The sequence below is a fragment of the Parambassis ranga genome, chromosome 10 (assembly GCF_900634625.1).
Source record: "Parambassis ranga chromosome 10, fParRan2.1, whole genome shotgun sequence".
NCBI classification, from domain to species: Eukaryota; Metazoa; Chordata; class Actinopteri; family Ambassidae; genus Parambassis; species Parambassis ranga.
The window spans coordinates 6,765,032-6,787,110 of record NC_041031.1 but is presented as its reverse complement, the minus strand read 5'-3'; the positions used below and the strand labels follow the sequence as shown (position 1 = coordinate 6,787,110).

General features: G+C 42.6%; 2 protein-coding genes across 3 annotated transcripts; both read left to right on the top strand.

Moving 5' to 3' along the window:
• The first annotated feature begins 659 nt into the window (after positions 1–659).
• hdx (highly divergent homeobox) lies at positions 660–7,987 on the top strand. 2 transcript variants are annotated; one of them, XM_028416937.1, is made up of 11 exons: positions 661–864; positions 1,972–2,131; positions 2,649–2,795; positions 3,074–4,261; positions 4,339–4,395; positions 4,519–4,665; positions 5,271–5,469; positions 5,554–5,633; positions 7,070–7,183; positions 7,283–7,405; positions 7,517–7,987. In XM_028416937.1, the coding sequence occupies exons 2-11, from the start codon at positions 2,066–2,068 to the stop codon at positions 7,757–7,759; spliced, it is 2,364 nt and encodes a 787-aa protein (XP_028272738.1). In that variant the 5' UTR covers positions 661–864; positions 1,972–2,065; the 3' UTR covers positions 7,760–7,987. The 2 variants fall into 2 exon arrangements, with proteins under 2 accessions (XP_028272739.1, XP_028272738.1); XM_028416938.1 differs by lacking the exon at positions 2,649–2,795 and having other exon boundaries at positions 660–864.
• Positions 7,988–8,534: 547 nt separating this feature from the next.
• On the top strand, positions 8,535–19,866 carry rps6kal (ribosomal protein S6 kinase a, like). The gene is made up of 22 exons (XM_028416210.1): positions 8,535–8,947; positions 11,348–11,407; positions 11,515–11,631; positions 11,709–11,790; positions 11,887–11,967; positions 12,811–12,890; positions 13,443–13,549; positions 13,850–13,887; positions 13,990–14,132; positions 14,229–14,299; positions 14,410–14,498; positions 14,663–14,727; positions 15,118–15,220; positions 15,373–15,497; positions 16,306–16,428; positions 16,757–16,846; positions 16,941–17,099; positions 17,183–17,344; positions 17,465–17,541; positions 17,762–17,879; positions 18,111–18,251; positions 19,707–19,866. The coding sequence occupies exons 1-22, from the start codon at positions 8,921–8,923 to the stop codon at positions 19,830–19,832; spliced, it is 2,184 nt and encodes a 727-aa protein (XP_028272011.1). The 5' UTR covers positions 8,535–8,920; the 3' UTR covers positions 19,833–19,866.
• The last annotated feature ends 2,213 nt before the right edge of the window (positions 19,867–22,079 follow it).

The following is a 22,079-nucleotide window of genomic DNA, read 5'->3' as shown; positions in this document are numbered from 1 at the left end:
CTTTAAAGAAGGAAGAGGGGGGAAGTACAGGAGATAGATAGATAGATAGATAGATAGATAGATAGATAGATAGATAGATAGATAGATAGATAGATAGATAGATAGATAGATAGATAGATAGATAGATAGATAGATAGTAGGAACAAAGAAGTGACTGAGTAATGAAAAATGTTTTAATTTGTTTCGAAAAAGTTTACACAGTGCAATATATAAACAACGGTGAAGGCCATCATATTGCAGCAACAATGAAAAGTCTTAAGACTCCTTAATTAATGATTTGTCTAATGGTACTTCTATTTGAGTAATGATTTGGGGATAGTATAGCAACACAGAGCAGAAATTACCATACAATATAAAAAACAGTCTTAATGGCTTAAGTTGCAGTTTATTCAGTGGCCCAAATGTCAGGATCCTGGGATGTTTATAAAAACATGTTTTGAATATAAGTCATAAGACAGTGTGGAGTCTAATTAAACATCTGCAACAGCTATGTCTTTGTACATAACCGCATCCAGCTCAGGAGAAAACTGAATTAATGTCACTTAAACATAATATATGCACGTTAAGGTGATGAGGATGAAAGCCACTTCCCACCCAAAGTTCCGACTGCTTCCATGTTTGTGACCTCCCCCTCCTGCAACCCACTGAACAAAGTCAATGGTGGGCGGGTCCACGGTGCTCAGTTTTCAGCCCTCTCCGAATGTCACAGCGATGATCTCGAGCTCTCATTGGCTCCTGTCTCCATACACGTCACAATCATGATTAGAATTGATGATCGGACGTTCTGATTTCATTGTCTAGCAAAGGGGACTGGTGAAGAAATCTGCTGAATTTGAACGTTCGTCTGATTTTGACATCAAAATGGTACGTAGGAAAGTGATTTCACTTTTCGCATAGGGGTATCTCATCATGTGTGTTGTTCGTATCCGCTCGGAGCCAGGGTCAGTGAGAAGGATCCCGCAGGGTCGGGAAATCACAGATTTGAAGGAAAAGTTTAGCTGCAGCTATCCACTGGGAAAGCTATGCTAATGCTAGCTAACGCTGGCTGGCTTGGATATGGCCGCTTGGGCCTGCAGGCTAACGCAGGCTGTCTGCATGGCCACTGTGGCAACGCTGCTCTTACCCGGCTTGTTTACGGTACGACTGTCGGTCGTAAAGTTATGGCATGTGCTTCCTGTGTGGTAATTGTGTTTCTGAATCCGCTGGCCGTTGCCTTGGCGGCGTGCTAATCCGACGTGCCCACTATTTGTTTGCTAATTCTCCCCGTAATGTTTCCGTATTGACTGTAGCCATGCGCAGTCAGCCTGCCAAAATAAACCTGCTGGTTGCTTATTGGTCGCACAAAATTCCCGTCTGTGACTTTCGGCTCATCACAATCTTTAGCAGCTGTATTTAAAAGTGTATCACTGCTGTTTTTCAGTTCTCTGCGTGTCTAAGTGTGTAAGTAAGTGTTTAACCGGGGCAGATTATCACCGCTGCCTTTTCCTCTTTTTACCGTTTCTGATGCTGGAACTAATAAGAATTAGATCACGTTTTACAGAATACATGTCAAAAAACACCAAGTGGTTTTAGCCCTGATCGCCAGTGTTTGTTGTCGTTAATGATTAAATTGTGTCTTTAAACAATTGAGTTATTTTACTGTGAGATTCTTTACAGCATACATTATGTTGCTTTGTTTTTGACCAGGGGTCAGTTTAATACTCAGGGCAGCGTTGTGTGTCAGTTTTACACCTAGGTAAATAAAATAGCCCTTACATGTTTCACTTCAGTGTTTTGGTAAGCATAACATTTAAACTCCACAATGCTCTACAGTGCCTGGTGCATATACATACAAATTATATGACTAAATGTTCACTAGTTGTGTACACCGTGATGAATCTTTTTTTCAATCTCAGTTGTAATCTGTAGTTTTGAGTGAGAGATTTTAATTATTTTGTAAAAAACGTATTGTCTCCTATGCTTTCTCCTCAGTCACATTACCCAGCAATGTGTCAGGTACACTGAGATAAGATGAGTGCCATCAAAACACCTGTAACCTAGAAATATGGAGCTTTTGCTGTGATCTATGGCATCCCCGTTCCCTTCCAGCAGCAGAATGGATGCGTGGCCACAAAGGCGTGGCCCGCAGACTGTGAGTATCTCTCTATATAAAATAAGGCATCTGTGTATGTGTGTCTTCCTCACTTTTTTTGACAGCTGATCTTTACACTTTGCAGGATTTGTGGTGGTGCGGTGTTGAGATTGAAGTCAATTAGGTGGATAATAATTGTTTTCTGTTACACTTTTACACTGATCTGACAAACCAAACAGGAGAGACAGGCCGCAAAGTAGGAAACACTCAGAAGAGGTCATCATAGATACAAATTCATGTAGCTATCTGGTGGCTGTATTTCTGCAGTCTTTATATCTGTAGATGTATGTGTTCAGCAGCTTTTCTATGGATGCTGCTAAGTTAAGGCAGTCCCATAAACTAAGGATCTGTATGATTATTTAACAGTTGCACTGCACTGTTTAATGGTGTACTGGACTTTTTATTTAATTAGGCCACTTTTTTGACCAAATTTGTCAGCAAAAAGTGATCTTTTATAATCTAATTAGTAAAGAATTACTGTGTAATAACAATAATAATCTTTATGATTATCTCTCAGATGAACCTAAGGTCTGTTTTTACGGCTGAACAACAGAGGATACTGGAACGTTACTATGACAATGGGATGACCAATCAGAGCAAGGCTTGCTTCCAGCTAATATTGCAATGTGCTCAGGAGGCCAAACTGGACTTCAGTGTTGTCCGGGTAGGCCAATAAAATGTGTGTGTGTGTGTGAGTGAGTGTGAATGAGCGAGAAGGAAGCGGAAGTGTTTGCTATGATTTGTTTTGCACCATTTAATAAGGACTGCTTATGTAGTACTGGGAAATGTAATTTAGGCAGCGAGTGTAGTCTGTACCCTGTGAGTTATTCATCTAGTGCAGTCATAAATTATTATCCTCACTTGGCCGAATTACTTCCTCTAATGCTGCACATAATGTTTTTATAAGTAATGTTACTGAGCTGATTGCTTTTCTCTCCACAGACTTGGGTTGGCAACAAAAGACGCAAGCTTGCCTCCAAGGTTGACCAGAATGGAGGCTTGTCTCACTCCTTATCTAGTCATGGAATAGCTGGAGGGCTACTCTCCAATCACACAATAGCTGGAGGTGCTCTGTCCAATCATAGCCTAGCAGCAGGGGCACTGCTTCCTGCTGATATGGCTGCAGCACGAAACATTCAGAATCGCGTTCACCTGCTTCCTCCATCCTCATCGTTCCCTTCTTTCTCATCGACCTCCTCCTCCCCCTCATCTTCCTCTCCTCTCAGCAGCGGTAGCAACAACAACAACAACAATAATGATGTAATACTGACTGGCATCTACTCTTTAAACTCCGTCCCTCGCTCCCAACCAAGACCTACTGCCCCCTCATCTCAGTCAGACTCTGAGGTCTCTGCACACACATCCTTGTCTGTGATCAGCCAGGTGTTGCAGAGCAGAAACAACTCCACCTCTACACCCGTCCACTCCAAGCTACTATCACTCTCTCAGAATCTCCCGTCTCTCACATCTGCCTCAGGGCCTTTAGTCTACACTGCAGTAAAAAAGGGCACTTTATCCCTAGGGGAAGGTGGGATTAGTGCAGGAGCAGGGGTCGTACCTCACAGCTGGACTAGACAGTACGGTACAGCGCAAACCCGCCCTTGGTCCTCTTCCTTACAATCCCAGACTCAGCTTCAACCCAGACCTCACTCCAATCCTGAACCTCAACCCCCTGCTCCACAGAAAACTCGGACCTCCCTCCCAGTCCATAACTCCAGCCCCTCTTCTGAACAAACACCTCGCATTCAGCAGGTCTTCACCCTGTCAGAAAGGGGTGATAAGGACCGACTTAGACCTGGTCCAGCATCTTTTCGGAAAAGCCAGGAGACCCAAAGGCCAGTGCCCCACCCTCTGGACACCAGTCACAACTTTTCAATTGCCATGGAAACTGGTGATGAAGAAAACGAGTGGCAAAGGGAGGAGGAAATGGCAAATATGGCGGCTCAAACACACATCCACAGAGAGCAGATGCTAACCAGCCCAACTGGGACTGAAGTTTCTGTTGTTAGAGGAACCCACACACCTCCAATGACTAGCTCCAGACCTACATTGCTTCACAACACCGAAACACTTCAGGGCAGCTACTCCCTCACAGCACAGACCTCACTTACAGGGGAATCCAGCCCACAGGTAGGGGAGGTTTGAGTGTGTGTAACATTGTCTCTCAGTGTCATTTTAAAGAAGTAACTCAAATACTTTGTGTGCAGACTTCAGTTGGCGTATCAGCTGCCCCCTGGGTTATCAGCAATTCCAGAAAGAGAACAGTAAGTACTTTTTTATCAACTTAATGAAAGAACAAACATCCAGAAGCACAGTATACATAAACATGTATACGCTAGATATGTGGTGAACTCTATCTGTGTACTCAGACAGGTTTATCTTTACAGCTTCAAGATCGGACCCAGTTCAGTGATGGGGATCTCATCCAACTGAAGCGCTACTGGGACCGAGGCATGACCAGCCTGGGCTCAGTGTGCAGGGAGAAGATCACTGCTGCGGCAAACCAACTCAATGTAGACACTGAAATAGTCAAGGTAACTTACTCCACAGGGATAGGGGATATGTTTAGTCTAAATCAGGTGTCCATCCTGGCATTTGACTAGAGAAACAAGTCAAACTAGAGAAATGTCTTGAGAAAGCTTTGAGCCTCGTTATGTCAGGCTACTTGTTTATGGCATTTGACTGTAAGCACAACTGTTTGACTTGTGTGGACTCTTGAGAGTGGTGAGAAACCAGAGAAAGAACTTTTCTAGGTCACAGAAGTTTTCTAACTATCTTACACAAAGTTGTGTAAAAGTCATGCAGTTATATATCAGGGCCAGGGTAGGAATGTTGATGGACTAAATATAGTAGCCCAGTCCTGACACACACACACACACACGCACACACGCACACACATATGACCCTCTGCCATCTCACTTACAAGGATATTTATTGCAAGGAAGAAAATGTCTTTGCCTACACACTCACTGGTGTGGTGTGAGGGTTTAAGTGGATAAAGATGGTAAAAGATGGAGCACCGCATTATTTACTACCAGCAGGTTTGCATATACATGTTTTAAGCATACATGTTTGACAGTCAACAAAATTGGCATTTTAAACTTTACCAACAATATTTCTTGTGTTTTTTGATTTGCAGACGTGGATCAGTAACAGACGGAGGAAGTACCGTCTGATGGGTATTGAAATCCCACCTCCTAAAGGTGGGCCTGCTGTATTCTCATCCTCATCCCCAGGAAACGAATCTCCAGGGGCTCTCAGTCCCGACGAGCAGCGGCTCAGGACCCCTGACCTCGGAGATGACTTAAATGACGAGGGATCTGTGTGCCTCTCTGAGGGTGAGTCTGTTGATACTGTGTAAATGGATGAGCACATCCCTCTGTGCAAACTGTCAGCATTCACAACGCTCTTCTGTAATCTAGATGGCACCATTGATTCGCAACACAGAGATGGAGATGATGGAACAGATGTGTCTACTGCTGCTCCACTGGCCAACAATGTGGTACTGCCTATTTCTCCAATATCACAGTAAAGCTTATTAAATTCAATCACTTAGGAGTGGACACTAGTGAGTGTTCATTTTCAGATGTAATGAAATGTATAAAATCCCATTCAACATTCTTCTGCATTCTAGTGCACTTAAATGTAATATGAGCATTGACATTTTAACACATCATCGGACTAATATAATAAAATTCTATAGTTAAATTTATAGCTGGGGTGAATCAAATTCAAAAGCCCTGCTTTGTTTTGCTGTTTGTCCCCAGTTGTTTAACCACAACTGCTGCCTCAGAAACACAGTGCACAACACAGGAGAGCCAGCTCTTCAGGTTCAAAGTATTACAGTCCATCTACATTATGAAAGACATTTGGGGACATTTTGTCCACAGCAGAAATGGGGTGTCAAAAAGTTAAGTACGTGGCACTGTTCAAACCTCTACAAACTAAAACCTTGAAGCCTCACATCCACGCACACCTTGATTCTCGTTCCCTTCTTTCTCATCGACCTCCTCCTCCCCCTCATCTTCCTCTCCTCTCAGCAGCGGTAGCAACAACAACAACAACAATAATGATGTAATACTGACTGGCATCTACTCTTTAAACTCCGTCCCTCGCTCCCGACCAAGACCTACTGCCCCCTCATCTCAGTCAGACTCTGAGGTCTCTGCACACACATCCTTGTCTGTGATCAGCCAGGTGTTGCAGAGCAGAAACAACTCCACCTCTACACCCGTCCACTCCAAGCTAGTATCACTCTCTCAGAATCTCCCGTCTCTCACATCTGCCTCAGGGCCTTTAGTCTACACTGCAGTAAAAAAGGGCACTTTATCCCTAGGGGAAGGTGGGATTAGTGCAGGAGCAGGGGTCGTACCTCACAGCTGGACTAGACAGTACGGTACAGCGCAAACCCGCCCTTGGTCCTCTTCCTTACAAGAAAAAACCTTGAAGCCTCACATCCACGCACACCTTGATTCTTGGGAATCATTTGCGCCATTAAAGACGGCCTGTGTGACCTGTCCAGGGTGTACCCCGCCTCTCACCCAAAGTTAGCTGGGATAGGCTCCAGCCCCCTGTGACCCTGCACTGCAGGACAAGGCAGGTTAATAGATGACGGATGGATGGAAGACACCCTGTGTGAATGTTAGGTGGGTTATATTCCCAGCTGTAAATAAAACCTTAAACAACCTGTCAGTCACTTAGAACTGAATATGCCTGTCAGATGACAAGTGAAACAGGCTTAGGACACAGTGGCCTTCATTTCAGACGTACCTTGAGCTGAATGACTGAAAATCTTCCCAAATTTATAACCAGTCACTTTTAGTCATTTATTCCAAGCCTGTTCTGATTAACAGTCGCTCATTAAATGTACATGGTAAATAAGTGTAATCACAAAACAGGAACATTCTTACACATACAAATTCTATGTGTTTATAACAGAAGATCGAAGTAATTGATGAGGATGAAGAATGTGTTGATGATGACGATGATGATGATGATGGTGAATTAATGGCATCAGACCTGGAACAGATGCAGAACCTGCTGGAATTCAAGGTAAAGGCAGTCAGACATGACACACAGATTACCCAAACCCACGCTGGCCAGAGGTGCCGATGATGAAAACCACTAACTTTTTGTATTTTTGTGTTGCAGCATGAAGAAGTGCAGTTCTTAGAGAATGAGCTAGAGAACCAAAAACAAAAATACCAGGAGCTTGCAAACTTTACAAGGAGCCTGCTCATCGCTGTGAGGAATAATGATCTGGAAACACAGCAGGTATATTCAAAGTCACGTTTATACCACAACAAAGGTCTGTTTGAGTGCCATCCTGAAGTAGGAAGAGTTCATTTGTAGATGTCTAACCTGAAGTGTGCTAATTGTGTTCAGGAACTCATGGCCCGTCTACCTCAGCCTTCAGACCAGGACTGGGACATGACTGTGGAAAGAGGAGACCAGGCAGACGCATCCTCTAACCACGACTACCCCGAAAGCAGCATACAACCGCTACTGGGCCAAGCAATCGAAGAAGTCCCACTGGTTACTATAAACGAAGACGACACAACAAGCGAAGTTATTGAGCCCTCTGCATCAGAGGAGCTACTGCAGGAAGCAGTAACAGAACGAGAGTGACTGTCTCATTTACATCACCTCAGATACACTTACACTCTCATAATAAAGATGTTTCCACACAACAGACTGTTCGGTCTGACATTTACACGCACACACTCGTACTCCACGCCCAGTGCCTGTGGATTGATGCTTCACTATGACTGTTGGGCTGTCAGATGCCTTTTTAGTGCATATCATTCGCCTTGCTCTGGTCCATTCCAGAGAGAACAATAAATGACCTCTAACTTATCTGTCTGTGTGTTTTTCTCATGTTTTACTGAACTTCTAAGGTTTCATATAATCACAGCACCAAACGTGAAGAGATTATTGTAGTTTGCATACTACTTTGGCACCATTAGATTAGTTAGATGCAATAAGAGTCTAGTTTGCATTAATCAGTATTTGTTATGTCACTAGAAAATTGATTAAATTGCAGGTAAGAAATGTGCATGCCTAAATAAAAATGTAGTGTACACATACAGTGGCTCACCACACAAAGACTGTATGTTTGTGTGGGAGAGAAAGTGGATGAGCTTTAAGCCTCTTATTTCCACTTGAACTGTGGATGGACAGGCTTATGAAACAGTGGCTTTAAAAACATTCAACTTACACCCTGAACATCAGAGACTCAGATCAGTGGTTCTCCACAGAAAAAAAGTCTGTTTGACTCTTTAATTCCACCCTGCGTCAACAATAAGTTAAACTGCCCGGCTGTCACAGTGACAATGACTATTTCAAGCAAACGGCCCCTCAACCGGATGCGTGTGTGTCACACACTGTGTGTCACACAACATTAAAGTCCCCACGCCACCACGACCACTCTCCCTCCTCTCTATCTAGATCGGCTGCTTTGGTTTGGACGGGGGAAATCCTTAACTGAATTGCGTCATAAATACGTCAATAAACTCATTCACTGACGGTCAGGTACCACGGTAGCCGCCATATTCGCATCTATGGCAGGGTAGCGGTGCTCTCGGCGAGCGTATGATCCAGTCATCAACATCAAGTATTCCCCGCACCGACCCCCCGATCCCATCCCGATAGCGGTCCGCAGCCACACAGCTTGCATCTGAACATCAAAGCGGAACAGCCGGACTTCCACAGAGGGGAAGGCATGCAACGTGGAGCGGGGGTCTAGGTGGACTATGATGCCTTAGACTTGGAGAGAAATCCTGGCACAAGATGGAGGTAAACAGCGTTAGTAGTGAGGTGAGTTGATAAATGCGTGTTGTGCATATTAATCGGCCTTTCATTGTTTTGCTGTGAGCTGTTCCGTTAGGTTAGCTTTATCTGTGAGGCTGGGTTCAGCTTAAATTCGCGTCACGACCCTGCAGAGCACCGTGATGCATGCTAACATGCTAGCTAATGCTAACAGCTGGTTAAGATGTTTATTTTTGTTGCACTGCCCAAGTTTATTAGTTTAATAGCTGCATGTTTGGGCTTTCGCCACTACCCATTAACCGGCAGAGATGTCAGACTTTCTGTCCACTGACACACGACCTGCTCTTAGCTTTTGTTGTTATTTACACTTCTCAAGAGGAGTTTACCTCGTAGCTAGCTTAGCACATGTAGCGTTAGCATGTAGTTAGCCCTCGCAAACTGACAGCTTTCAGGATTACAAGTTAGAGACAAGTTTGTATCCAACCCTAAACGTCTTTGTAATAAATAGCTGTGAAAGTGTTTGTACTAGGCTACAGTACGATAATGACACATTTCGGTAACGTTTAAAAATTGTTCAAACTATAGCTAACTGGGATAATTTGGGTCAGATGTCTACACAATTGTGTTCTGGTTTGTCAGCTTAAATGTAAATCAGTGATGCTGCCAATAGCCGTAACTTATATTAGTAACCTACGGTATAAATTATGGTTTGAAGCTACACGTAGGTCTGTAGATTGATTGCGAAGTTATTTGACCAGGATGAGCTGGTATTAGTTACTTGAGCTGTGATCCTCAGACCTTAAGTGAATCCAATGACAACCTCCTGAAATGCTGTCTTGTGACAACTGTGAAAATGCCCCGTTTACTTTTACACCAGCCAGAGGTTTTTTCCATGTGCAGCTAAAGTTGACCTGACATCCTGATCTGATCCTTCCCTGGGATTCTTTGCAGTATTTCACACCTACAGTCCAAACTGTCTGTCTGACTGTTTTAAGAGCAGCAAAAAGTTACTGCCACTTCCACTTGTCCATCCTTTGTATGAACTAAACCTTCTTCCAGGATATTTCTGCCATTAAATTGTTTGTTTAATTGTCTACTAGTCTGTTGAAGAATCTGGAAGTTGATTTGGCTGAGACAGAAAGAATGAAAAGTCACTTTTAAACTGTCCTGCATTGAAATATTACTAAGTTTCAAAAATTGTTTCATCTGTTGCTACAAATAAACACTTTAATCTGCTGTTTTACCTAATACTGCACCGTTGAAGGCTGCCAAGATTACAGAGAGCACAGAAGTAAACATCAGCTTAGCCTCCTAAACTGGGTTTGTGTGGATGCTGGCTGTCTAATCCACATTGTATCTGTTTTGTTGTTGTTGTTTTTTTTGAAGGTGATGTTTAAAGATCAAACCCTTTATGTCTCTGTATGACTGTCAGACATATTTTCAAACGGCTGAAAAAGGCTTGCCTCGTTGTCCTGCAAGTGTAGGCTGTTACAAGCCATGATGAGCCACAGCAAAGGTGGGAGTGAAAATGTATGTGTGAATTATGACACAAGCACTGCCCTGGCTTGGCTCACAGATACAGGCTTTCATTTTGGACTTTATTCTGTGTTAAATCAGACACTTTGAAGTGTGTATCTTGACTGATTTTTAATGTTTAATGCCGCTAGTGTGATTCAGTATCACTAAGACATTGGAAAGTGGTTTGCTGGCCTCTGTTCTGTGGATGTCCGTGAGTGTATGTTGGTGGCTCCACCCACTGAGTGGGCATGCGTAGCGCTATGACTCATCCCCCCTCTTCAGAGGCTTGATGGAATTCAACACAGACAAACACACTGGACTGAATACATAATGCAGGCTCAGCTTCAGCACAGAACTGAAATATTCAGACCTGGATAATACAGCGGTCAGTTTATTGTATGATTTGCTTGCAGATGCTGACATATCTAATTTTACTTTTCTGCAGCATTATGATTGTCTGTGGTTGCTTGAATAAATAAAGAGGCATGTCTATCTGCAGTCTTTAAAAAAAACCCTCATCACCACCGGGCTATGTTTTGTCCTCAAGAGGCTGAATGCTGACTATAGCTGTAGCAAACATCAGACTCAGAGCTAGTCAGACATGTTGTTTTTGCTCTGGCTGGGGATTAAGCTAGAATACTAATAATGAGGGGCTTTATAATGACAGGATGAGAGCCGGACAGCTGGACAGGCTTAAAGTATGTACTCCATACTGTTTGACAACAAATAAAAGCTTCACTTGGAAAAGTGACAGCGCAGTGTTATTGCATGTGACTCATCGACTTCATCTGTTGATTCTTCCATCATACATGTGGGCGTGCAGCAGTTGCAGTCATGGTCCTGCTCAGCTGAAAACGAGGATGAACAAGCTTTGCGAAAGTGTTTACTGTTGATGAATCCTCTGATCAAAATTTGTTTGTTTGGCTGCAGGTCAATGGACATCAGATCATGGATGAGCCCATGGAGGAGGGGGAGTCTTTCTCACACTGTGTAAGTAATACTTAGGTCTTTGTGCGTGTGTGTGTGTGTGAGTACACATGTAGGATGACATACCAGCTGCCTCGTGTGTCTGTCTCATGCTGACCCTGTATGTGTAGGATGATGAGACATATAAGGAAATTCCTATCACCCACCATGTGAAAGAGGGCTGTGAGAAAGCTGATCCATCTCAGTTTGAACTGCTCAAAGTCCTCGGCCAGGGCTCTTTTGGCAAGGTGAGGACACTAAGCAGACCGATAACACCTTCCTTCTGTGTGGGCATTTGTCTGAATTTGCTGTCTTGTTCTCTCAGGTGTTTCTTGTCAGGAAGATAGTGGGTCCAGATGCTGGTCAGTTATATGCAATGAAAGTTCTAAAAAAGGCATCTTTGAAAGGTAGTGCACTGCTGTGTTTGATTTAGCTCAGCACTAAAATCTTCAGAATGTTCTGTCCACAGTGTCTCACTGCCCCTTTCTGCTTTGTCTCTGCAGTCAGGGACAGAGTTCGCACTAAAATGGAAAGAGACATTTTAGTGGAAGTCAATCATCCCTTCATAGTGAAATTGCACTACGGTAAGAGAAACTTAGAAACATAGAATGTTTACAGATGAATAGAAACAGGATTGTAACAGAGATTACTACTTAATGAGTGGAATAAGCCATTCCTGAAAAAGAGATTTGAACTCTGTAGCCAAACAAACAAACCTCTCCTTTCATTGCTCGTCTTCCCTAAAGTGCTGAACATCTATCACAAAGGCAGCAAGACTAACCACTCACACTTCTCCTGCTACTACAGAAAACATCACAACAACAGTGCATCTTGGTTCTGTGTAACACAGACAGCCTTTTTTAACTCATGAGCAAAAACAACCTCCACATCAGTATTTAACTCCCCCATAGGAAAATGTTGCAGATGTCAAAGCATCACCTAGCTGCTGTCTGATCCTTTGCTAGGTTCAACAAGGCTTACCTTCCCTTTTTCTTCTTCTCTTCTAACCTCTTTCTCATTTTTGCTCTCACTTTTCTTCTTGCTCTTCACACACAGCACGAACAGCTTGCAGATTGTGAGGAGATTCACAAAACATTTGGAAAGGCTTACTCCACCTTTGAAGGTTGTGCATGAGTCAAGCTGCTTATGTGCATCTTCAAGGTCCAATAAAATGTGTTATGGTTGTTTATTTTTTCATTTTTAATTGTTAGTACAGTTATTCAACTAAAAGACTTGACACTTGATTACTGCTGCACTTGATTATTTCTGTCAGATCAGTTCCTCTAAGTGTCCTAATAAGTTAAGACAGTGAACCGGACTACAGCAAGACCTCAATGTGGAATGTAGACACCATTAACACAAGCTTGTTTTCTCTGTTGTGATAAGTCTTATTACCCTGTTGATAAATGATTTGTTTTTTCCCCTAGCCTTTCAGACAGAAGGGAAACTGTATTTAATACTGGACTTTCTCAGGGGAGGGGATGTATTCACTCGCTTATCCAAAGAGGTAAGATGACGTTTTGTTGCCTTAAGCCTGCTTATGCCTATTCTGTAAATGACAACATGTCATTTACAGTCACGAGTTTTTAACATCAGGTGTTTTAAACGTGTTTTTGAACAGATGTTTTAGTGTTTATTTTCTTAGAACATAACCTGTTCTTGTCTTTTTATTCAAATTATGACTTGAATTCCTTGTGGAAATGGTGCCTTTCTTGGAATTGTTATCGCTTTTTACATCATCAGTTGCTTGTCAGTTAGAGGCCCAGATCAGCGCGTTTCAAATGCTTTCTGGGTACTCAGACAATGTGTGATTGTTCTCTAGATAGACCTTGTGTTGAAAGCATCTCTCAGAACCACCAAAGCAATCGCTGCCAGCAATGTCAAATCAACAGCTTGCTGAGTTGTGTAACCTTTTTTTTTTTGATGTGTTGATATTGTGACAATAATAATACTCTGTTTTCTCTCCTTGTTAGAACTGAAGTTGTGTGTATGTTTTTTTTTCTTTGCTGCTGAATTTCTTTTCAGAGTTCAGAGAGTAAATTTGTCCAGTTCTTATCAGGTTATGTTTACAGAGGAAGATGTGAAATTCTACCTTGCAGAGCTGGCCCTGGCCCTCGACCATCTGCACAACCTGGGCATAGTTTACAGAGATCTCAAGCCAGAGAAGTACGTCACAGTCTCACTGACCCCACACCAAAAACACATACACAACATCTAGTGTTCTCAGCAGTACCAAGCCACTAATGTTTTTTTACTTGGTATTTTTGTATCTACATGATGCTTATATGGGTCTTCTCCTTGTATGAAAATGTAATGTCAAGGCTGTTACTCTGTGCTGTAGGACATGCAGAAAACGTTTCAGTCAAGATGTCTTTCATCTTCAATCAATTTGACATTTAAATAAAGGCATGGAAGGAATTATGCCAGTATAATCTATGATCTCACTTGTGTGCTTTTGTCTTTCAGCATCTTACTTGATGAAGCTGGACACATAAAGTTGACAGGTATGGTTTTGATTTGATGCCTGAATTATCCACAGATTTCATTCAGCATTCACCTTTTTTCCACATTGACATTTTTACATTTAACTTTGTGATGTTGCACAGACTTTGGCTTGAGTAAAGAGTCAGTAGATGCTGATAAGAAGGCTTATTCCTTCTGTGGTACGGTGGAGTATATGGCCCCTGAGGTGGTCAACAGGAGAGGACATACGCAGAGTGCGGACTGGTGGTCTCTAGGAGTACTTATGGTACACAAACTTATACACGCACTGTTTTGACAACTTATTTCTTTCACATAATTTATCTGATTTTTTTTTTTTATTCTTCATTTTGTGCGTTTGTAGTTTGAGATGCTAACTGGGACATTACCGTTCCAAGGAAAAGACCGCAATGAGACCATGAACATGATTCTTAAGTGAGTCATTATGGAATGATTACAGCATGCTATGATATATAAATAATGATCAGTCCTAATTTTTCTTGTTGCTCATTTTCACCTGTTTGCGCTGTGCTTCATTCTGACAGAGCAAAATTGGGAATGCCCCAGTTCCTGAGTTTGGAAGCCCAGAGTTTGCTGAGAATGCTGTTTAAACGTAACCCTGCTAACAGACTAGGTAAGGAGATGATCCTCACATCTGCCATCCACTTAGGCAAAGCTAACATTATAACGCCCACTGTGAAAACCACAGAGAGGAAAAGATGTGAAAGTGGTGATTCTCTGAAAACATTTGAAACAAATGTGCCAGGTTAAGTGAACCAAAGTGTTGTGTGTCTGTAGGTGCTGGACCCGATGGAGTGGAGGAGATAAAACGCCACGCTTTCTTTTCCACCATCGACTGGAATGTAAGCGCGCACACGCTTCCCTCTCATTTCTCACATACCCACACACATGCACACATATGTAACGCCACAGCTTCTGTTGAGGATTCACACCTAACAAACGTTTGGCTTGATGACTACTGGCCATCAGTCTTGGCTACAGTAACTCTGTTTGTGTGTGTGTGGGTCTGGGCAGATGTCCAGTTCTCACTGTGTGTGCACTAATAGCCCTGCATGAGTGTTTAAGAGCCTGCAGGATGCTATTGGCCGAACTGTACTGTGGAGGGTTTGGAGGGGGTTAATCTGGGAGGGGTCTTGGCCTCTCTTGCACATATGTTCACACACATTTCCAACAGCCTGTGGTAGGGTTTGATTTCTAACGTGCACGCTTGATTGTACCTGCGCTTTCTTCAGAAACTGTTCAGGAGAGAGCTCCAGCCCCCATTCAAGCCTGCAGCAGGTAAACCAGATGACACATTCTGCTTCGACCCAGAGTTCACCGCTAAAACGCCTAAAGGTACACCTACACACATCACGTGTTCTCCTCACATGCTTACTCCTGCAGCCATGGAAACTGCATTTGAGCTCCGACTACAACTATGACTCAAAATGAGCAGGTGTTTGTACGTACAGTCTGTCAATATTATGAATTATCCTTTGTATATATAGACTCCCCAGGTATCCCGCCCAGTGCAAACGCCCACCAGCTCTTCAAAGGCTTCAGTTTTGTTGCTCCAACACCTATGGACGAGAACAAGAGCTCGCCGCTGCTCAGCATACTTCCTATAGTTCAGGTGAACATGCATTATCTCTTTGTATGTGACCTCGACATAAACGTTATTGATCATAGTACTGTCTTGCCTGTATCGGAGGTCAAACTATGTGTTTCTGCACGTTTGGAGCTTGATTGAAGTAGTGAACAGTAAGTAATGTATTGTATTTGGCCCTAACAGTGCACTGAGAAGGTTTTGTCATTTTGCAACATGATGTTAATTAGAAGCTACTTTACTACAGAGGCTTAGACACATTTCAAGCAGAGTTGAAAAGTAGGCAACACTTCAAGTTAACACATCTGTAAATGTGAAAGAACAATTATCACAACAGTCTCTTTGTGATGATCCATTTAGTGCTTTCCTACTAGTGTGAAAACAATTCCTCCTTCTGAAGTGCTCTGGCAGTGTTGTGAAGATCACAGATCCATTGCTTACACTGAAGTGATTTTTTTTTTTTTTTTTGCAATTTGAAAAGTTTGGCATCATGGCCGAAGTTTTAGGGCCACTATGAATGATCCTGGAACAGCTGTAGTGTTTTACTGACACACTTTACTACACACAGTGTCCTCTGGAAACATTTACTCTGCTTAGGTGTTTTCACACCATTCAGCTGTAAATTTGACAGCGTTTTGTCGCTGTGCCACAGGATGTGAAGCCAAATTTTTAAAAAAAATGCCAGTAAATCTGTAGACAGTTGGACTGAATGTGTAGTTTACAACACGGCTGCTTTAGTTCCACTCTGGCAGGAGAAGGTGACAGGCTTTTTGATTAAACTGGTTTATACAGTTAATTTGACAGAATCGATTGTAATGATCTCTGTCCTTTGCAGATGCACGGGGGCTCAGCCAAGTTCTCTGATCTGTATGAGCTGCAGGAGGACATAGGGGTCGGCTCCTACTCTATTTGTAAACGCTGTGTACACCGAGTCTCTGCCATGGACTATGCTGTGAAGGTAATTTGTGACTTCTCTACAACCTCTATTAAAGCATCAATACCTGAGCTTATATCCTGTTGTCTTACATATATACACACACCATGTGATAAGCCCAGGAAGCACCATATTTTTTAAATTGCACACTTAGTGCAGTAGGTGTGAAACTGCTGTAACTGAAGCAGTCATGTTGGATGTTGCTGCCCTCTGCAGTCCCAGCAGAGGGCAGCACAGCTTCACAGACTTCTGTTTAAACATTATGTTTATGTTTAAAGTGCTCTAAATGTTGTTACAGTGTTGTTGTTGTTGAACATCTAATTGTTTTATAACGACTGTTGTCTGTTTTCAGATTATAGACAAAAGTAAGAGGGACCCCTCTGAAGAGATCGAAATTTTGATGCGATATGGACAGCACCCCAACATCATCACTCTAAAAGATGTAGGTAACATTTATGTGTGAGAGCTCCAACGCTGGTGAAGTTTTAGAGGGTTTATACTGATGAGGTCAATGTCTGTGTGTGTACTTATTCCAGGTGTATGATGATGGCAGGTATGTATACCTGGTAACGGAGCTGATGAAGGGAGGGGAGCTGCTGGATAAAATCCTCAGGCAGAAGTTTTTCTCTGAGAGAGAGGCCAGTGCTGTGCTCTACACCATCACCAAGACTGTTGACTACCTCCATTGCCAAGGGGTGAGGGAACAATGCTGCTCACACACCAGACTTCAATTCATAATTATATTCTGTTAATATTTGCTCCCCCTCTTCTTCTCCAGGTGGTACACCGAGACCTGAAACCCAGCAACATCCTGTACATGGATGACTCTGGGAATCCTGACTCCATCAGGATCTGTGACTTTGGATTCGCCAAGCAGCTTCGGGGGGGCAACGGCCTGCTCCTAACGCCCTGTTACACCGCTAACTTTGTGGCACCAGAGGTAAGGAGAACCTGAAACACAGGGGTTAGAAACAAGAGGTAGACAAAATGTCATCTATTATTCACATTGTTAATACAAGTGTCTAATAGTCTGCCGCCTGTTGTTTGTGTGTGTTGCAAGGTACTAATGCGACAAGGTTATGACGCAGCCTGTGATATATGGAGTCTTGGAGTTCTACTGTATACCATGTTGGCAGGGTAAGACTGCTCTCAGGAACAACTTCAAGGAGCAGCAGGGGTTGTTTAATAATAAACTGAGCATCCACATTTATAAAGCAGTCTATTAAACATGGCAGTACAACCATGCTTGTGTCACTAGCGTAGCCTTTAAACCGAGTTTGAAGCCTGGATTATGTCTCTACATGTAAAATTGATAATTGCATCCTCTCTTTACCTTTTTATGTATTCTCTTTGTTAGATACACGCCGTTTGCTAATGGGCCAAATGACACACCAGAGGAGATTCTTCTCCGGATAGGATCTGGAAAGTTCTCTTTGACAGGTGGCAACTGGGACACTGTATCAGACAGCTCAAAGGTATACACAGATGCACACTGACACTGGTTCAAAGACTTAATGTTTTGACTTGTTTTAGTGATCAGACATAACTTATCATAGGAGATGACTGAACAAAAGTTGACCAGCCAATGTATTTAAATGTTTAATATACATGAAAATAGGGGAATTGTACGGTTGTGATGCTATAAATTCATTCTGGTTGTGTTGTTTTCTCATACATGTCTGTGACCATGTGTGTATGTGTTCCAGGACCTTCTGTCTCATATGCTACATGTAGACCCTCACCAGCGTTACACAGCAGAACAGGTTCTAAAGCATTCCTGGATCACATGCAGAGATACGCTACCACACTTCCAGCTGACGCGCCATGATGCCCCACACCTCGTCAAGGTAAGTACATACACTACACTATGTTAGTAACCCATTATTAGCACATGCTGGTCTTACGGGTAATGGCCTTAACTTAGCATTTGTTGGCAAAATGCAGGTTTACATCATGCCACAACACTAAGAGGTTATGCTCTGTTCTTGCTGACATCATACTCCTGCACTCTCTGTGCTTCTTCACAATAAAAGAGGTCCTTGGTGACTCATGCACTTGTACTATTATCTGTTGCTAATACTAGCTCCTGTCCATTCTTATCTCTCATCTTGACATTTACTCAGATCTGTTGCATGTTGTGTAGTTTATTTTGGTGGGTGTTGAATACTGTTGCTAGGTTACTGACAACAAAAGGAGAATGTTGTCCTCTCGCTTTTCTGAAATAGCGAATAGTTACTCACACACATTAAGTATAGAGGTAAGCATCAAAAATCGAACTAAACATCAACCATCAACTGTAAGCAGCAGTGAGTGTTTGACCCATAAGCAACCAGAATCAAACCAGAATCCTTCCACTTGCAAAGGGAATGACTTTTAAAATGTGAGTCTATTTGAAAGTGTTACAGGGGAAATGACACAACAGAGCCAATGCACAGTATCACTGTTGATGGAGGGACCTGGTTATCTGCAGTGTTCTGTACTCGCGCCGAGGCATCAGCCTGATAGTATTTCTCTTCAGTTGTGACGACTGTTTTTAATAACATTTTACATTAATTTTCAGTATGACCTGCTAATGTTTGGCTTTAACGTAAGGGACAGAGTCTTGTCTACATATTTTAATAAAAGTCTGGGCAGATCTGAATATAAACAGCAACAGTTGGTGTGGGCATAGAATCACACAGCAGTAAGTCTAGTTTAGTGCATGACTTGCTTCTGATTCATATCTGGATAAGTGGGTGGTTCAGGCATAAACAAACCTTGTGTGCTACAGTGTTGAATGAGTTGGAAGTGAAGGCAGCTCGCCCAGAATCTGACAAACCTGCTGAAAACAACTCGGACACTATTTAAATAATTGATTTATTAGGTTAGATACACAAGTAAATGACAAACATCTGACAGTTCCTAGATTTTTGCCTTTAATGGCCATGCTCAATATATTTCAGTATACATCTCTAAGTTTTGACAGATCTGGGAAATCTGACATTTAAAGACAAAAGCACTATTCAGTAATAAGAAGAATAATTGTTCCAAAGCTGTCAAATTAATGGATCTGCTGTTTGGTTCTTTGTGTTGAGTGTGGGCATTACAGTCAAACCTTTGTTTCTCTCCTAATCAGCAGTGTAATCTGTAGGCAAATAGGCATTACAAAGTAATGACTGAAAGCTAAGCTGGGACACATTATGTATCACAAAGCTTTTAAACAAGAAATTGAATCTTCTGCTTTGAGGTTTGCAGCCTGCAGAACGGGTTCAACAGCAATGATGTAATGTTGTCACACTGTGTTACATCCATTTGTCTCTCAGGGAGCCATGGCTGCCACCTATTCAGCACTGAGCCAGAAAACGAGTCAGCCTGTGTTGGAGCCTGTGGCAGCGTCCAGTCTGGCCCAGAGACGCAGCATGAAGAAACTCACCTCAACAGACATGTAGAAACACACACACATAGCTCGCCCCTCCAGTCTGTCAGACTCTCAAACACAAAGTGCGCACACACACACACAGACCCAAGTCTTGGCCAGTCAGAACTACTGTCTCCCTCTCTTTTTTATCTATTTATTTAACACAACCAATATCTGCAATCACACCCCACACATACACACATACACACTGGACGAGGTTGCATTGCGAAGAAGTCGGCCGAGGAGGGGAAACTCACATATCTGTTACTGCTGGGGAGACAGACTTGTATTTATTTCCACAGCTTTCATATGCACTTGCCCTCCTCGCCTTTCATTCTTTCTTCCACATGTGGGGAAGAAACGCACCAGCTGATGTTCTCCTTCACTGTGATTGGCTAAATCTAAGCTGCTTTGGTAAACTGTGCCCACCCCCCCACTGCTCTTCATCTTCACTCTGCCATCCTTCTCCTCCTCAGTTCTCTCTCCTTACTTTGTTTGCATTGCTCTCTTTACCTTGTTTCCTTCAAAGTGAAGTAATGGTTTATGTGTAAGAGTGCTGGGTAGATGACATTGACTAAGGCACAGTGCAGGACCGAGGAAATTAAAAAAGTTCCTCAGGATCAAAATCATTTATCTGCACTTTTGGTTACATAAATGCATGTATGGACAGAACCTGTATTAATTTTTCCCCCCCTGGCTCATGTTACTTTGTGATGCTAACAATGTATCAAAAGAGGCTAAATAAGCTGCAGACAGACAAAAGTCTAGAAGGGTAACAGCAATGTGGTAACGATAACAAAAACTTTTATTTGCAAAAAATATATAAATATATATATATTATATATATATAAAATGAAGATGAAGAGCATGTGGAGGAGCTGTAGGGATTTCTCTGGGGGGGATGGGACGTACCCCATCGAACCAGAGAGGCTGAATTTAAAAAAAAATATATATATTTCCATGGATATCTCTTCAAAAAGACATTGTGGAAATTGTATGATACTGTATTTATTTCATTTGATTTTTAAGATTCTATTTTTCTTTCAAGTTATGTATATATTGACATTAAAGATCATTATTGACATGCATCCACTGTTGCCTGTGCTCTTATAATGGCAAATTAAAGAAGCAGCCACGCAGGAGTCTCAACTCGCCACTACAAAATGAAATTCAAAAACTTCCTGCAGCATGCTAAAGACAGCAGACATGCAAATATTTGAAAACAAAACAGTGTGCAGTATTAGCTACAGTTACAACAAACAATAACGACTAATTCAACAAAATGTTGAAGCACATGTATTTTAATTAGTTCACCTTTAACAGTGATCAGGCTAAATGTTCCCGCTAATTGTTGGTGAGCTGTGAGGTGTTGGGACAATTTTTGCACAGCTGTGTGGGCTGTAATGGCTAATAGTTTACAGTTTGGGTGTAATAACCCTTTAAAATGAACATCCCACTTTTCCCTTTGTTTCCTCATTGAATAAACATAAATGAGATGCAATGGATCTTAGCCACCACTAGGTGGCATTGCTGTCCAGTTCAGGGTAAGTTGTTGGGAAGTGTTGAACACACAGCGTCCCACAGAGGGTCTGTGTCCTACCCTTATGTAAATGATCAGTCTCGCCTGCTTCCATTTTGTCTGTCCAACCCCCCCTCTCCTCCCATGAGAATATGAGCGCCTCAAACCAGTGGTGTGTAAAGGAGAAGTGTGTGTGTTTGTGTGTGTCAGAGCTGTCATGACCAGACAGTATAGAGGATGGAGATCTAGGCAGGAAAGCAGATGGATTGAGGCACAAGAACTGCTCCCATCAATGCACACACACACACACACACTCTGGCCTAGGGACCAGCTGTTGTCCTTTTCCTGCGACTGTCTGAGCAGACTCCATGCACTCCTCTCCCTCTCTCTGGATTAGATGCATTTTGCAGTCAGCCTGAGAGCTGAGAGGTAAACAGTGGGGCTAATTGCTTTGACATACTGCTCTTTGTTTTGGCCTCCTGGTGCTAATCAACCACTCAGCTAATAAGTCTGCCTGGCAAAGAAAATACACTGTGTTTGGGCTGGGAGGAAGAGGAGGAAGAAGAACAGGAGGCAGGGCACTTCTCAGTTGACTTCTGCTCCATGACAAAGTGTTGCAGGCCCACATTTTGCTCGTCACTGAGAGTTCCCACAGTGCTGCTGTGGTTGGGTAGCACCCCGCTCAGGTGTGAATCTATTTATCCTCATTAACGAGCGTCTCCCCAAAGTCAGCCAATTAACACGCTGCTCCTAATGAAG